Source organism: Parasteatoda tepidariorum, chromosome 5 (genome assembly GCF_982258835.1).
Source record: "Parasteatoda tepidariorum strain Cologne lab strain chromosome 5, Ptep-v5.0, whole genome shotgun sequence".
Lineage (NCBI taxonomy): Eukaryota > Metazoa > Arthropoda > Arachnida > Araneae > Theridiidae > Parasteatoda > Parasteatoda tepidariorum.
The window spans coordinates 64,705,301-64,722,468 of NC_141759.1; the positions used below are offsets into that span (position 1 = coordinate 64,705,301).

At 33.9% G+C, this 17,168-nt stretch overlaps 1 protein-coding gene across 1 annotated transcript; it reads right to left on the bottom strand.

The window, feature by feature from the left end:
• Positions 1-16,099: 16,099 nt before the first annotated feature.
• Positions 16,100-16,951, bottom strand: LOC147809429 (uncharacterized). Its single transcript, XM_087162802.1, has one exon. The coding sequence runs from the start codon at positions 16,949-16,951 to the stop codon at positions 16,100-16,102; it is 852 nt and encodes a 283-aa protein (XP_087018928.1).
• Between the last annotated feature and the right edge of the window lie 217 nt (positions 16,952-17,168).

Below are 17,168 nucleotides of genomic sequence, written 5' to 3' on the forward strand. Positions count from 1 at the left end.
AAATAAAGCTCTTTTTAAATAAGTTATTTGTATATAAGAACCATAATTAACTAAATTCAACTCCAGTTGTAAAAGATGCTATTTAATTATCAAATACTTAGCTATTCATTAATTTGATATTGCAAATAGTTTTATGTAGAATTAAATATTTAATGAATATTTGTTAAGGTATTCTTTTATATCTATAATAAATAAATAAATAATTAATTTTAATAAAAGTTACAGAAAGTTGCTAAGGTATATTAAGCAATAGAAAAATTCCTTCTTTTAAAAATTATGTCATGTAAAATTTTATAACTGAATAAAAAATAGCCCAAAAAACATCTAAACAATTTTAAACAAATTTTTAGTCTTTTAAAAAGTGATATCTTCCAAATATCTACGAATATATTTAGTATTTAATAATTTTAGGAAATATAGTTACTTTAAATTGGATATTGTTAGTCTAAAAAATATTATATATTGTTAGTCTTAAATTTGTCTTCTTCAAACTAGTTAAGGCTTTTGTAAATTACATTGTCTGGTTCTTAATTAATTTGAACCATGTACAAAAACTCAAATTATTTTGCGTTTTGCTTAACTATTTGGAAAAACAAAATAATACTTGAAATAATAATTTTTAGAAAAGTTTTATTTCTTAAAACGTGAGTGTAAAATATTACCTTGATTGTTAATAAATTGTAAAAGTATGGTGAGTTTACTAGATTTTTTATTTATTTATTTTTTGCTGAAATTAACTAGTCTAGCTAAACTTCGGTTAGTTTTTACTAGCATTACTGAGGAACTAGGCAAAAGAAATATGAGAAACTAATTAAGGCAAAGTTTTTAGTTTGTAAGAGTTTAAAGACTAAAATGTATTGTTTTGAAGAGTATTTCAGTGTGAGTGTTTTAGATGTAATCTATTTTTGTACTAAACTGTATTTTTTTATTTATATTAATTATGTTTTTATTATTAATTACAAATATTTATAAAATTTAATAGGAAATATTTTCCAGAAGCTTACTCATGAAGAAATTATTTTTGTTCAGGACGAAAATTTTCATAGAGAAACTGCAATTGTCGAAGCATATTCTTTCAGAATTTACCATAGTCCACCACAAAAGTTTTCCTCGTGTAACAGCAATTTCAATTGCATATTCTATCTGAAATTATAATAGCTCACCACGAATATGTTCATAGTGTAACTGTAACTGTAGCATTATATTATTTTAGAAATCATTTTTACACCACAAATAGTTTTCAAAGTATAAATGCAAAATCTGCAAAATATTTCTCCAACAATTATCATAGTTTATCATAAAATGTTTTACAGAATGTACCCAAAACTAATTTACATATTGTATATTAATGTTGATGCTCTGTTAATGCGTGTTATATATACCTTATAATATAATAAGATTTAAAATCGTTTCTAGCAAATTTTAAGAAACCATTGAAATTTTTTAATTTTCCCGTTAAACCTATTAAAGAAGCATAATGGCACCTAACCATACGAGGAAAAAAAATACCAGATGCAAAATAAAAAAGTTTTTTTTCCTTTGTAAACAAAAATTCTCGATCTGGCATTATTCTTTGCATGAAAAATTTTTAATAAAGATTTCATAATAATTTCATCGAGCGCATTTAAAGAAAAGAAATTATTTTCTTCGAAACAGCTCTATAGAGTTTGATTAAAAGTTATTCATGCGAATAATTTGGAAAAATTCTATAGCATTTTGCGATTTTATTAGAAATTAATCACACTAGAATATGCAAACGATGCGTACGAAAAGTTGAAATAAAATTAGAAGACAAACTGCTTTGAATTCCTTATTTAATTTAATTTTAACAAATATCAGCGTTTCATTCAGAGGTTATCTCTCTCTTTTATATCAAGGAAAAAATGTAGTTTTACATTACAATTCTTCTATATATATAGCTCTTCTATTTATTTAGAACCTCGAGTTCCGCTGAACTTGGGTCTCAAGAGATTGTATTCTGAAGGTTAAAAACTGCTCGTAGTTTACAAATAGAAAATGAAAGCATTTTAAGCTATTATTATGCCAATAGTATATAATAGGCAAAAGTTAAAGTTCATGAAATTGCAAAAATAACTGAGGATCTAAAATCCCTTAAGGAGCGGAGAGGTTTAAATAAATATAAGAAGAAAGTGACAGGGAAGCAGTATGAATTTGCGATTCCCTTAGGAAAATTTGCCATATGTTTGCCATAAAAAATGCCATAGGATATTCCTATGGGGTTTTGCCTATGGCAAAATTTTGCCATACACGTTTGCCATACATGTATGGCAAAATTTTGCCATACGTATATGGCAAAAGTGTATGGCCATATTTTACCATAGGCAAAACCCCATAGGAATATCATATAGCAAATTTTTGCCATACATGTATGGCAAAATTTTGCCATAGGCAAAACCCCATAGGAATATCCTATGGCATTTTTTTATATGGCAAAATTTTGCCATACGTATATGGCAACATTTTGCCGTAGGCAAAACCCCATAGGAATATCCTATGGCATTTTTTTATATGGCAAAATTTTGCCATGCGTATATGGCAAAATTTTACCATAGGCAAAACCCCATAGGAATATCCTATAGCATTTTTTATATGGCAAATTTTTGCCATAAAACTAAGATGTGCTACAGCTTATGACGAAATATTTTTTCATAGGCTATGGTACACCTTTGCCATACAGCTATGGCAACATTTCTCGTTGATATTTTATCATACATCAAAAAATAGTTACTTAAGAATCTTTCGCAATGGATATTAAAAATGCAGAACTTAATAATTGTAGAATAAATATATATCCAGAAAGCTTTTTTTTTTTAAAATTTCTTTGATAAACTTCTCCTGTTTCACTTGCAGAATCCTTTCTGAATGCTCTTCTTATTCAAATAAATTTTAATTGGTTAGTACTAACCGTTAAAAAATGGGTCCGGCCGTCGGAGCGAGTGGGGAAAGTATTGGTTATGTTAATTAGGAACAAAATATATTGAGTACAGGCAACCAATATTTGTTAAAACTGTAAAAAACAAGAAAGTAGAAAGTGAGTCTGGAGGTCGGAGCGAGTATAAAAAACGTTAATTTGATTGATTGGTATCATAATTAGTTCGATAAGCGTCAGATATTAGAGGAACCTAAAAGAAAGCAAATTTAAATAATCCTCCGATGGTCGGAGCGAGTATGAAATTTTTTTAAATTTTGATATGTGATACTAAGCTAAAAATTAAACAGACTACTAAAACAATAAAATACTATGAAAACTCAAAAGATAAAGAGTGGGGTCGGTGGTCGAAGCGAAATTAGTTTAAAATAGACCAAACGGGACAAAAGCCGAATATGTAACGGTGCAGCCAGTGGTGGCATCTGAACAAAATTTTATCTATAAAAAAGATGGTATTAGACTATGAAAAGCTAAGAATAGAAAACAGGCTAAATTAGTTGATCCCCTACTAGTGAGGGATATAAAACTCAGAAAATTTATGTAGAGTTGTGTTAAGCGCAGTTAGAAAAGAGAACGCAATATAGAAACATTGGTAAATACAAAACATGTTTAAGACATGATTAAAATTGGTAAAATTAATAATTGCTATTGAAAAATTGACACTTGGTCAGGAGCCCTATACCCAATAAATGCCCTATACCCAATAAATAAAAATTAATTGGGTATAGGGCATCGCTATGACGAAAAAATTGTAAACTTAAGGAACGATTAAATTGTTAAAAGCATTTTTGGTAACAGCACAAGATGATATGGCCAGGGACTGTCCCGTTGATAATATTGAAGCAAAATAATTTTCAACCAGTAATCCAGCAAATCTAGTTAAGTGATGACCCTAAGCTATGTATAAATATGGAACAAAACATTGTACAAATATATGTGGATAGTTAAGAAATATTAGTTGTAGGATAGTAAAACACGGAGAAATGATAAAAACAATTTAATGGCAAGCAAACATTAAACACAAAATAAAAATATAAAGCCCTAACGTATGTAAGATAATGTAAAAAAGCATTGCAAGAACCTAAGTGTAATTAAAATCAAATATTAATGTGAATGTAAACACTGACTTTGATATTGATATATGACAGCAATAAAATGAAATCATCACCGAACAAGTTAAAAGAATTAAAAAATTTTAATTATTAACCCTTTCGCGCCGACTGTCACAAATACGTGACAGCATAAAACCGAATCAATCAGGGTAAAAAGATAAAACTGGTAATCAAAGTATTTCTTTAGCAGTTTATTTGTGGGCGGAGTTATAATTGCTTGATTTATTTAATTCACCATTACTTTGTTCAAAATAAAACTATTTAGTTATACTTTGAATTAATATTGATTATATATATGATTAAACTAACAATAATTAAAGTAAAAGCAAAGTAAGTCTGTCAAATTAGCAGCGACTACATTTAAGTTACCGTTTTTTATTTAATTACAACTTGATTCTGATTTTGTACGAATGCTTTTCTGAATCACCCGTCCCCAAGGGGTTAAAGAAATGATGATCTGGCTTGATCATAAGTACTCAACCGCGTTTTTCATCATGAAGATAGTTTACAAATTACTATGGGGAATAGAACACCATTAATAATGGAAAAGTGATGTGACTTTAAAAATTTATATAAAATCAGAGGGAGGGGATAAAATAAAAAGAAAGATGTCGTTTAATCAGAAACAGTTGGGGAAAAGAAATATAAAAAATTTAGATAAAAATATAAACAGCAAGATATTAATTAAAGTGTACAAAGTCAACAAATGGCAAAATTTAACATAGCGAAAACCTATACCCAATCGCGACATATTTTAAAAAGATACAGATAATAAAAGTACCAGACTGCCGGAAATTAAAAACTTAATAAATTCAGAAAAATAATCGCATAGGCGTTTGCAATAAAATGTTTTTGACCAAGAATGAGATTGAAAAAACATTAAAATAAGTCGTCAAAGTTATCGAAAGATTCCACTTGAAGTGGATGACACGTTAACATGGCGGTCTGATACTCTAAGCCTAAAAGAATGGAACATCGGATTTCAAACACTCAAAAATAGGAAAATTAGCCACCCGGAAGCCGGAAAAGACTCACCAGGAATGCGTTGCGGGATTACATGTTGAATTTAACTAACTTCGGGGTGAAATAATGGATATTTATTTCTTTTAGAAGATGTTTTTGAGGACTCCATAGAAGTTGCTGTTTCGTTGGTGAGATCTAGATCAGCTTTTCTCTACGGTATACTGCCATACAAATCTTCAAGGTTACTATTGGCCTATGGTATACTGCCATACGAATTTCTGTGGTTGCCATAGGCTAATGGTCACGAGCCAAACAAACCCTTATGGTTACCATTGGTCTATGGTATACTGCCATACAAATCTTTATGGTAGCCATAGGCTTTTGCGGTTTTGCCATACAAATCTCTATGGTAACCATAGGCGTATGGTATCTTACCATATAAATTTCTATGGTAGCCATAGGCTTATGGGGTTGTGCCATACAAATCTCTATGGTAACCATAGGCGTATGGCATCTTGCCATACAAATTTCTATGGTAGCCATAGGTTGCCATAGATTACCATAGGCTTCTCTATGGCAAATTTTCCTAAGAGTTATTATTTCAAGTAAGAGATTAAATTGAATGCAATTTTAAATTAAGAGTAATTTTCTATTAAAGATTACGGGTTTTTCACAAAAGCGACTTTTTTTACTTATTATTATTTCCAGATAGATACTAAACATGTTTAAGAACTTTTTCTTGATAGAAATACAATTTACAAAAACATAATATTGCCATTTAGAAATTAAGTTGTTTTTTCTGAAAAGTTAACAGTTCAAGTGATGCATCAATTTGAAAAATGATGCATCAATTCGACTGTCATTACATTGTTCCAAGTTTTTCTTTATAATAATATGAATACATAATATGTTGATTATACTGCCGTGCAATAGACAAATCAACATAAGCGACAAAAAATTGTAGATTGAAGTTTTTATATATTTGGCATCCTTGTATAGTAAACTACATATTGCAAAAAATATTTTTTAGAAAATAAATTTTGTTTTATCAGTTTTTTGAAATTCTATTTTAGCGTTCATAGCATTAGCAATAGAAGGAGAAAAGTTGTCAAGCCACTTTTCTTGGAATCAATATTACGGACACTAATAATATTTCTACCATGATAAAATGCTAATAAAAATCCATTTCGGATCAAAATTTTTTTAATTGAGACCTTTTTAACTGAAACAAAAACAAATTTACATAATCGATATTTTGTAAATAGGTATAAAATTATCAAACACGAAGTTTTGTCCATTATGGACCCCACTTCAATTTTCTATTCATCTTTCCTCAAAAGTTTTTCAGAGCTGACATTTCTAATGTGCTTTAATAAGTGTATTTTTAGTGAGTACCATTATGGACAACTCGTAAAAGCAGTTTTATGAACTTAACGAGTTGGGTTTATAGCTATCGAAACTTATATATTAAAATGAATGTCAGTTTACAGACAGGCATTCTGATTTAATTCCTGATTCCGATTCGATGCTAATTTAAGTTAGCGTTTGGCCCCATTCGCTGTGTGCAGTGTACAAAAGAAAAAAAAAAGATATCACGCTGAATAACTTTCGTTCTAATGATCCGATTTTCACGAACTAAGTGGCAATCTCAATGGTTCAAAGGAGTGACCTCAAATATGCTAATTAAATAGTACTAATTAATTCAAAAAATAATCATAAAGAATGGTAAATAATAAAGTAGAACGAATAGGAAAAAAAAGTATTTTTTTGTCAAAAAACGTTAGTGATGAGCATTGTGGAAGATTCGTAAAAGCAAAGTATCATGAATTTAAACGAGCTGGGTTTATAGCTACTGAAACTGATATATTGAAATGAGGGTTAGTTTACAGACTGGCATCCTGATTTAATTCCTGATTCCGATTCGATGTCAATTTAAGTTAACGTTTGGTGTCACTCGCTGTGTATAGTTTGTCTAAAATAAGAACTCCTCCAGACACTCGTCTGGATCTGTGGCGGTGACTATGGTAACGAGGTATGACTATTTCAAGTAGGGGTGCTGGGTCACTGCTTTGGAGCGGTTTCGGTTCGAGTCGGTGAGAGAAAAGGGATGTCTTTCCTCGATCTATTGTGTTTGTCCTAGAGTTCGTCCTAAAATGCGCCATTCTTGTTTCCAATAGCACCAGACGGCCTCAGACTTTGAAGAGGGAGGAGTTCTTAGCTTAGACAAACTATACAGTGTACAAACTAAAAATGATATCACGCTGAATAACTTCCGTTCTAATGATCCGATTTTCGCGTATTAAGTGTCAAACTTAATGGTTCAAGCTAATTATGTAATTACTCTAATATGCTAATTACTGCACTGTAACGATTTTGGTATATTTTGAGGTTGAAAAATATCACTCTTATCTGAGCTAAATGTTTTTGTAGAATTTTCTGGAATGTTTTAATAGAATTTTAATAGAATTAAATGATTTTTGCGAATTTATGTATGGTTCTAGAGTTCAAGAAAAAAATTATAATCAATTCAGTGAGCACAACATAATTTTTTTTAAATGGTGGGCACTTGGGGATTGTCCCATTGGCCACAGAAATGCCAGAACTGCTACTCTCTTCTCGTTACCCAGTGGGCACCTGTGGCGAAGTCACGGCGGTGGAGCAGCGCATCCACGTCACATAACCACAAACCCGTTTATAGGGCGGCTCACATTCACATAATCACAAATACAAAGTAGAAAGGACTTAGAACACACAGAGAGAGAAGGAAACGTCCATGCCCTGAGCAGGATTCGAACCCGCGACCAACGGCTCCGCAGTCAGACACGCTAACCACTCGGCACACTACATGAATAATCATCAGAGAAATATCTTCTCAATAGAGACGGCACACCCACAGAGCAAAATAAGGTTTATTTTCTCTCAACAAAAACCATTTAATGTAAACCTGAAAATGTTTGTAATACGGTTTACGTGTAAACCTTCTAACCTTAAAGCGAGATCTGTGACAATCTGCCTTATTCTACGCACATTACCCTAATCCAAAACCTTGGAAAATAACCTTCTATATAAAAACCTTAAATCGAGGCTGACTTAGGGTTTTCAAGCTTGAAAAAATCCTTTAATAGCGCTAGTCTCAAGGTGAAAATAATAATAAATCTAGGTAATTATAAGGTTCATTTTCGCGAGTCTTGTATGCTCTGCTGAAATCCACCTTGTCACGAGATTTTAATGGACAATGCAATTTGATCCTATCGCTAGTGTGACGTCAGCTAAAACGTCATTATGGGCCAAAGTGCTTATGGGCCAAAAATTTTTAATCCTCTTAGGATGAAAGGTTTTAAGCTGCAATATTTTTGCTTTATTAAAAAAAGGTTTTTAGTACAAGCATTTTCGCGACAATAAAAAGAAAATTACGACACAAAGTTGCCGTAAGAATACATGTTTTCTGGGACAAGCTATGCTCTTCGTGTTCTCGTCAGTCGTTTTCTCTCAAGAATGTCACCTCCACACAAGAAATCCGGTTCTCACTTCCCCTGCTTCCAAGAATTTGGAGGGAGACTCTGGATGCCGGAGGATATCAGCTCTTCATGGTGTTACAGTACTAACTATAGATTAAGTTACGAAATCAGAAACAAAAACGTACTTTCTTTAAATAAACATTTTGTTACATATTTTGATTCCCGACCCTTAATATGTAGGAGATGGACAAAATTTCGAAAAAAATAGGCCATAAGTTAGGGTGCTAGAAAGCTATATATACACTCAATAACAAAAAAATTGACGCACCAAGAAGGAATTGTCCGATTGAAACAAAAATTGGTGGATAGCAAGACAATGTACAGAATAGTAAATGAATAAAATTTCAGAACAATTGAAGAATTTATTGCAGAGTTACAGTAACAAGTTCAATAAGGTGTTGATGCGCCTCTAGCCTGGATACAAGCTGACACACGGTGTGGCATAGACCGATAAAGCTCCCGGATGGTCTCTTGCGGTATTTCCTGCAAAATTCGATTCAATTGTCGAACGAGGTCATCAACATTTCGTGCCAGATGCAATCGCCTTCCAATCACATCCCAGACATGCTCGATGGGAGAGAGATCTGGTGATCTGGCAGGCCAAGGAAGAGTTTGACAAGCTTGCAGACAGTTCATAGCAACACGTGCCGTATGTGGTCTGGCACTGTCCTGCTGAAAAACCAGCCCAGGGCGCTGCAAAAGGAACGGTAGCAAAACAGGTCTTAGGATGTCGTCGACGTACCGCTGTGCAGTAAATGTACCTCTAATGACGACCAAAGGGGTCCGGTTGTCAAAGGAAATGGCACCCCAGACCATAGTGCCTTGTTGAGGGCTGGTGTGGCGTGCAATAGAGAAGGTAGGATCCCCCCTCTGCCCTGTGCGTCTCCAAACGCGTCTTCGATGATCGTCAGGACACAGTTGGAAGCGGGATTCGTCACTAAAGACTATACGTCCCCAGTCGGCATCAATTCAGCCATATCTATTCAAAACATTCATGCATACGGAATTTCAAAGCAATCGGATGATTGCTTCTTGGTGCGTCGATTTTTTTGTTATATAGTGTATTTAGAAGCTATATATATTTGGTGTAATCCCTCCTAAATAGCCAAATAATATCGCCATAGCAGGAAGAGAAATTTAAGATAACCTTAAACGAACTATGCGATCAACAAGAGAGAAATGCTTCTCCTTTGCTAAGCACTTGAAATTTTTTGGAAATGTATTTTTAATTTATCGATTCAAAATTTATCTATATTTTAGGGTATACTTCAGAGCATATTTCGATAGAGTTTATTTTTTTCGCACCCCCCATTTTTCGTTTTTGCTTACAATTACTGAAGTTATGTGATTTAAGGCTTAAATAATATGATGGTAAACCGGTTTTTTTTCCTGATTTTCCAGACCCTTCTTGACGCCCTCAACAAAATAAAGGAATCAGATTAACAAATTGTAGTTTACTTGTTTCTAACTATTTCAAGCTATAAAATATTTTGTTCAAGCAGATTTCGATTCCGGGGTTAAGAAAATCATTGACATGGTTCAATTGAGCAACAATGGAATATTAACATTCTTGTCTCTATACGGCAAAATATGCGAAACTTTTTTATTCATAATTTCTGGAAAGATAAAAAACATGTTAAAACTATTTGCTGAACATACAATTTACTGCGCTAAAATAAGTAGTAGTAAAAAAATGTCTTAATATAAAATATTTTAGTATTAAGAAAAAATCAAAGTTAGAAATTTTTTTTTTTTTTTTTTTTGAGATGATGATTTCTTAAAACAGCACGGTTTTGGAATCTTTTACAATTTTTTATTTTTAATGTTTGCTATTTAACAAAATACGGCATATCGAGCATTTTTCTGATATAACAATATTTCGCGAATTATACGCTAAAGTTGGGCAACAACATAAAAATTTTTTAAGCAAATTTTTTCAACATTATCTTTTTTGAAAGGGCAACTTTCTTAAAGTTTGCAGGAGAGAGTACGTTTGAACGTCAAAATAAAATAATGATTTCGGAATTTTTTTGCATTCAAAAGACAACGCAACCAGTTGTATTTTTTTGCGCTGCACAAAGCATTTACTTTTCATTACACGAATGAATAAGAAACAATGGGAAAAAAAACAATCAATAATTTATATTCATTTTTTCGTAAAAACAGTATGCTAAATAAATAGTCAGCTGTTTCGCATCAAGTAATTTTGAGGCAGCAGAATGTTTTTTAATTTTTTAACAAGTTTAATTATCAAAAATTCTAAGCTTCCTCTAAATTAGAACTTGATAATAATTTAAAAACGAGCATTTAATGTAAAGGAAAATCTAAATTAAAATAATAAAAAGATATACTAGTATTTTATTGAAAAAATCTTCTACGTGGTAGAGTAAAGAATAAAATTTCGAAAAATAAAAAAACTATAATTAAATAGTTGGTGAAATAATCGAGTAGGCCGGAATAGCTTGGTCGGTAGGGCGCTAGGCCCTTGTTCAAGAGTTCGTGGGCTAGAACCCTGCCGGCCGAAGACTCCCCGTGTAGTAAAGTGACTGATGCAGGTTAAATCTGTCGAGTCGCAAATGTCGTCCATGTTCCCATAACAAATCAGTACCTTTGGGGATACTGGATTGGAGATCGATCGTTCTCTGATTCAGGTCAAAATTACGATCTGTGAATGAATGAATGGATGTATGAATGGGTTCGCCCTGTAAACGGGTGCGACGTATGATGCGGCAGTAGTCGAAATCTTGGCCATAGATGGCGCCACTGGAAAACAAGAACAATCGCACCCTCTCTGTCTAAACAGGCATACGTCAACAAAAAAATATGGATGAAAATACACTCCGCGTGCGTGAAGTAAGTAAGTTCTTCGTAAGTTCACATTTAAATATTAATTGCTCTATTTAAATATTTCTACATTGTTGCCAAATTATCTTCATTAAAAATAATTTGGTTCAATTTCCACGACTTCTACTAAATAAAAACAGTTGTAGAATTAAATTTCGCAGAAGAAAAATACGCATAGTTATATTGTTTAAAGAATTATGCCTCATAATAAAATTTTTTTCATTCAAATTAAATTAAAAAATAATAAATAATTATTAAAAATTTGTATTTGCATGAAATTATGTTTGGGTAAATGGATTTCATGAACAAGTGCAAATTTGTTTTGAAATTGCTCAATTAATTTTAAAGAAATGATTAAAAACGCAAGAAAAGTGAAACTAACATTAAGGGGACTAAAGTTTCATCCGTTCTCCTGACTAAACTATTGGGGTCCAGATTGCGGCTGCCCTCTACGTTTTGAAGGTCAAGAATCCAAATATTTTATAACCGTCGTTGAACAGCCGACCCAATTTTTGGGTTTGTTGGATGGACAGACTGCTTCCAGTTATTTTATCGTAATTTTAGAAGGAAAATTTTAACAATGTATTAGGGTAAACTAACCAGTGAAAGAACACTACCCAGTGAAGGAACATTTCGTATATATTGATTAAAAATAAAAATTTGAAAGTTTTTCTTTAGATTGATTGGTAACAATAGCTTACTGCCAATCAATAAAAAATCATCTAGCAATGTTTTGGATTACCTGGTCAAGTATACTTCTCTGTAAAAATTTTTTAATTTGTTATTATCTCTGCAACACCTTGTTTCTTTGAAAAAATTATAAGGTGAGTGTTTGTATTTATATGTTTGAAGTGGAATTAATTGCATGTAATAGTTTTATTTTTCTCACTGTGAAAAAGAGAATTCAAAATATAGTTATTGAAGTTACGTTTTATTTTTTTTTAAAGCATCATAGCATAATAAAGTACTGAGATAAGGGGGTGTTTATTCACTGGATCACCAAACGATGAAAAACCAGTGAAGGAACAAGTGTTCCTTCACTGTTTTTTTTCTAAGTTAATGAAAATAAAAGATAAACTTTAATTTTCTTCTACCTTTAGTGATGTTCCGCATCAAAAGTATGTTAAAAATACGAAAAACAACTTTCAGTGCGCGTGGTTAGGCCACATGCACTGAGATAAATTAAAGTAAAATAATTTACGTTTTCGCTAAAAAGAAAAGAAATAATTAATGAATAAATAAAACATTGTAAAATTAAAATGCCAGCCATAAAATAACAATTAACAACATTTAATAAAAAATAAGAAGATTAAATAAATGCTACATAAAAAGCCTGGCCGAAAATGCCAGGAGAAGAAAACACTGCACATGCACTACGCTGGAGGAAAACAGTCACTGTACTGCAGGGAGAGAAAAAATGTTCTGCTTGGGTTGTCATAACTAATAGAGGAACTCGCCAAATGGGAGAGCGGGTTCCCAGAAAATGTTCGCTAATCGCTACACTGGCGCAGGTCGCTGCACACTCCCTCCGCAGTAACATTGCTAATGTTTATATCGATGTGGTGGCCTTACAGATCTTCCTGTACGTGTTGTGTTTGATGGTGGTGCTGTGACAGTCTGTTTAACCACCTTTAGTCGTACAGACTTACCTGTACTCGTCTTGTTTGTACTTATTGGTGGTACTGGAACAGTCTCTTTATTCACCGTTGGTTCGTCTGGAGAAAAGCCAGTATCGTCGGTACTCATGTAGACCGGCTTCAAGCGGTCAATGGAAATGGTCTGTTTGATCCCTTTGATTCTCACATCAAAAGTTTCGTCCTTCTTAAGCAGAACTTCAAAGGGACCGTCATATGGAGCCTGCAACGGCTTTCGTACACCATCATGGCGCACGAAAACATGGGTACAGTCTTTCAGATGTGGATGGACGAAAACAGATCTACCAGCGTGTCTAGAAGTGGGCACTGGTCTCATTCTCTCGAAATGGGTTTTCAGGTCTTGGATTAATTGTTTGGGGAAAACTTCAACAGGTGACGGAGTAAAAAGTTCTCCAGGTAATCTTAGTGATTTCCCATACACTAGTTCTGCAGTTGTTGTTTTTATATCCTCCTTGAACACGGCTCTGAACCCTAGCAGGATTGTAGGCAAGGCTGTGGACCATTGGTCAGTACCATAAGCTTTCAGCGCAGCCTTCAGTGGTCGATGGAACTCCTCGATCAGGCCATTTGCCTGAGGATGATAAGGTGAGGACCTGATACGTTGGATACCAAGTAGCTGTGAGAGCGCTTTAAACAATGCACTTTCAAATTGGCGTCCCTGGTCTGTCGTGACACGAGCTGGACATCCAAATCTAGAAATCCAGTGACTATAAAAGTGTTGAGCGACCGTCTGTGCAGTGATATCTGAAATTGGCACAGCTTCTGGCCAATGCGTAAACCTGTCTATCATAGTTAAGCAATAATTATTACCATTTGATGGTGGGAGTGGACCTATGATATCAATATGTACGTGATCAAACCTCTGTGATTGGTCTTTGAAATCACCTAAAGGGGCTGTTGTGTGTCGAATTATTTTTGTTTTTTGACACGGTATGCAGTGTCTAGCCCATGTTGTGCAATCTTTTCCTATAGAAGGCCAGACAAATCTTGCGCGAATTAATTTTGAAGTTCCACGTATTCCTGGGTGTGATATATTATGTAACGAATCAAAAACTTGTTTTCGAAATTGTTTGGGAATATACGGTCTCGTTCGATTGTTGCTAACGTCACAATAAAGGGGATGCGAGCAATTAGGTAACGATATCTTTTTTAATTGTAAACCCTGAGAATTTTCAATTAATTGTTTCAATTCGGGGTCGTTATCTTGCGAAAGAGCGATTTCGTCATAATCAATTGGAGAAGACAATGTGATAACATTTATTCGAGAAAGGGCGTCGGCAGTGATATTTTCGGATCCTTTTATATGAAGGATGTTGGTAGTGAACTGCGAGATGAAATCCAATTGCCTACATTGCCTAGGAGAACCTTTGTCGGAGCGTTGCTGAAACGCATACGTTAGCGGCTTGTGGTCCGTTAGGATTAAAAAATTTCTACCCTCCAGCATATGTCGGAAGTGTTTAATCGCGCTGTATGCTGCGAGTAATTCACGATCGTATGCATTATATTTGCATTCGGTAAGTGAAAGTTTTCGTGAAAAGAAAGAAAGTGGTTGCATTTTATTTGAAACATTCTGAAGAAAGACTCCACCTATAGCATAATCGGAGGCGTCGACTTGCAATATTAAATCGGCATCCGCTTTAGGATGAGCTAAGAGAGTAGCGTTTGCTAACAATTCTTTACATTTTTCAAATTCCCCTAATGCTTCATCGCTCCAGTTGATTTCTCTTTTATCATTACGTTTTGAACCTTTCAAATAATTGTTAAGATTGCTTTGAAAATGCGCAATACGAGGTAAAAATCGTCTAAAATAATTCAAAAGGCCTAAAAATCGTCTTAAATCCCTAACAGTTTTAGGACATGGATAGTTAATTATGGGTTCAACTTTTTCGGGCAATGGTTTCGTACCGTCTTTTGAAATTAGATGACCTAAAAATGAGAGTTCAGGTACTCCAAAAACGCATTTAGATGTTTGTATCGTTAAACCATATTTATTTAACTGTTCAAATACTGCTCTTACATGTTTTTTATGCTGTTCATTATTTTTGCTAAAAATTAAAATATCGTCTAAATAGACATAACAAAATGAAAAATCACCCAGAATTTCGTTCATAAATCGCTGGAAAGTCTGTGCGGCTCCACAGAGGCCAAAATTTAAACGAGGAAATTCAAAAAGTCCGAAAGGTGTACAAACAGCAGTTTTTTGGATATGATCGGGGTGTACTGGAACATTAAAGTAGGCACGAACTATATCAAGTTTTGTAAAAATCGTGCTACCGTCAAGAGCGTTAGAAAAATCTTGTATATGTGGAATCGGATAACGATCAGGTACAGTTTGAGCATTTAATCTGCGATAGTCCCCAACCGGACGAATACTGCCTGAACTTTTTGAAACCACATGAAGTGGTGAAGACCAAGGAGATTTTGATGGTTGGGAAATGCCTTGATCCATCATGAACTGAAATTCTTTTTTTACTGCTTCATACATTTTAGGGCTTAGTCGTCGCGGTTTGCTGTGAACAGGCGGACCGGTTGTTTCAATGAAATGTACTGTACTATGTTTTATTGGCTTTACTCCGGCCGTTAATTTCGTTAATTCGGGATATTCCGCAAGCATTTCATAATAAAATGAGTCACCGGAGATAAGTTTAACAGAAAAATAATTTTGAGAATTTGAAACTATTCCCGGTAGCGAAAATTTAGTGATGTTATCTATTAACTTCTGTCTCTTAAGGTCTATTAAAAGATCAAAATTTTGTAGGAAATCTGCTCCTATTATAGGGATGGGTACGTTGGCTATCAAAAATTTCCAAGTAAAATTTCGCCTAAGACCTAAATCTACAGTTAACAATTTCGCTCCATATGTATTAATTTTAGTATCATTAGCAGCAAACAATTGAAGAGGATCAGGTTTTAAGTTTTTTTGATGTTTGGGAGGGGGAATACAAGAGACGTCGGAACCCGAGTCAATTAAAAATTTTAGATGAGTTTTTTTGTCATACACGTGCAAACGACAGGAGCGTGCGACTGTCGCCGAGAAATTTCGATCGACAGCCGCTATTACAAGTTTACCTGACCGGTAGTTTTTGGAAAGGAGCAGGGTTCACGACATTTGTGTGCTTTCTTACCGAATCGCGAGTGATAAAAACAGTATTCGCCCTCACGCTCGGTAGATCGGCTGCGGGAGGAAAAACGGTTTCGGGAAGAGCTCCGGCGATAATGGGGTTTGTTTGCCCCCCGCGACATTCTTTCAACCTGTTTGCTTAAAGCAGCTATCTCATTTTTAAGCTCCTGAATTTCGTTTAACGAGGAAAAGGAATTATTATTGTGATATTTGTCCTGTTTGAGGGTTTGCTGCACCGCGAACACACCACTGTTAGATGGCGAAGCTCTTACTTCTGAAATTTTGTCTGCCATCTCCGCCAACTTGTCTAGAGATTCGGAACTTATTGACAAAATGGCTTGCATTTCTGACGGTAGTCGTTGGAGCCAAAGAGTTTTTAGAAAATCATCAGTAATGGATCTCCCGCCTAATTCCCTCATTTTACGCAGCAGATGGGAAGGTTTATCGTCTCCTAAATGCATCTCTGAAATAAGCCGACGGATTTGTTCGTTCGTTGAATCTGAAAATTCTGCGATTAATCGTTTTTTAAGTGTATCGTACTTGTCAGTGGCAGGAGGTTCCAATAAAATATCCGATACCGCGGCTAAGGTTTCTGGGTCGATTGCAGCAATTAAGTGATTGTACTTTGTAACATCTTTAGTTATTTTCGCGAGCTCAAAATTGCTTTCTACTTGAATGAACCATATTTTGATTCTGTTTTTCCATAGCGGGGGAAGTTTCACTGACACGTGGGATACCTGAGATTCTATGGCTACAGCATTATCGTTCTGATTATCGGTCTCGGGCATATTGATTAAATTTGTTAAAAGAAATACGATAAGGGAATCCTAACAAATGCACTATCAATAATACAATAATAAAATATGTGAGTAATACGGCAATAAGAGGAAAATAACTTTAAAATAATATTTAAAAATAGTAAAATTTAACTAAATAACTTTTAGAATATTTTAAAGAAACAAATGACCAATCACAGAGTTCTAAAAAAAGTTTGATCACATACCT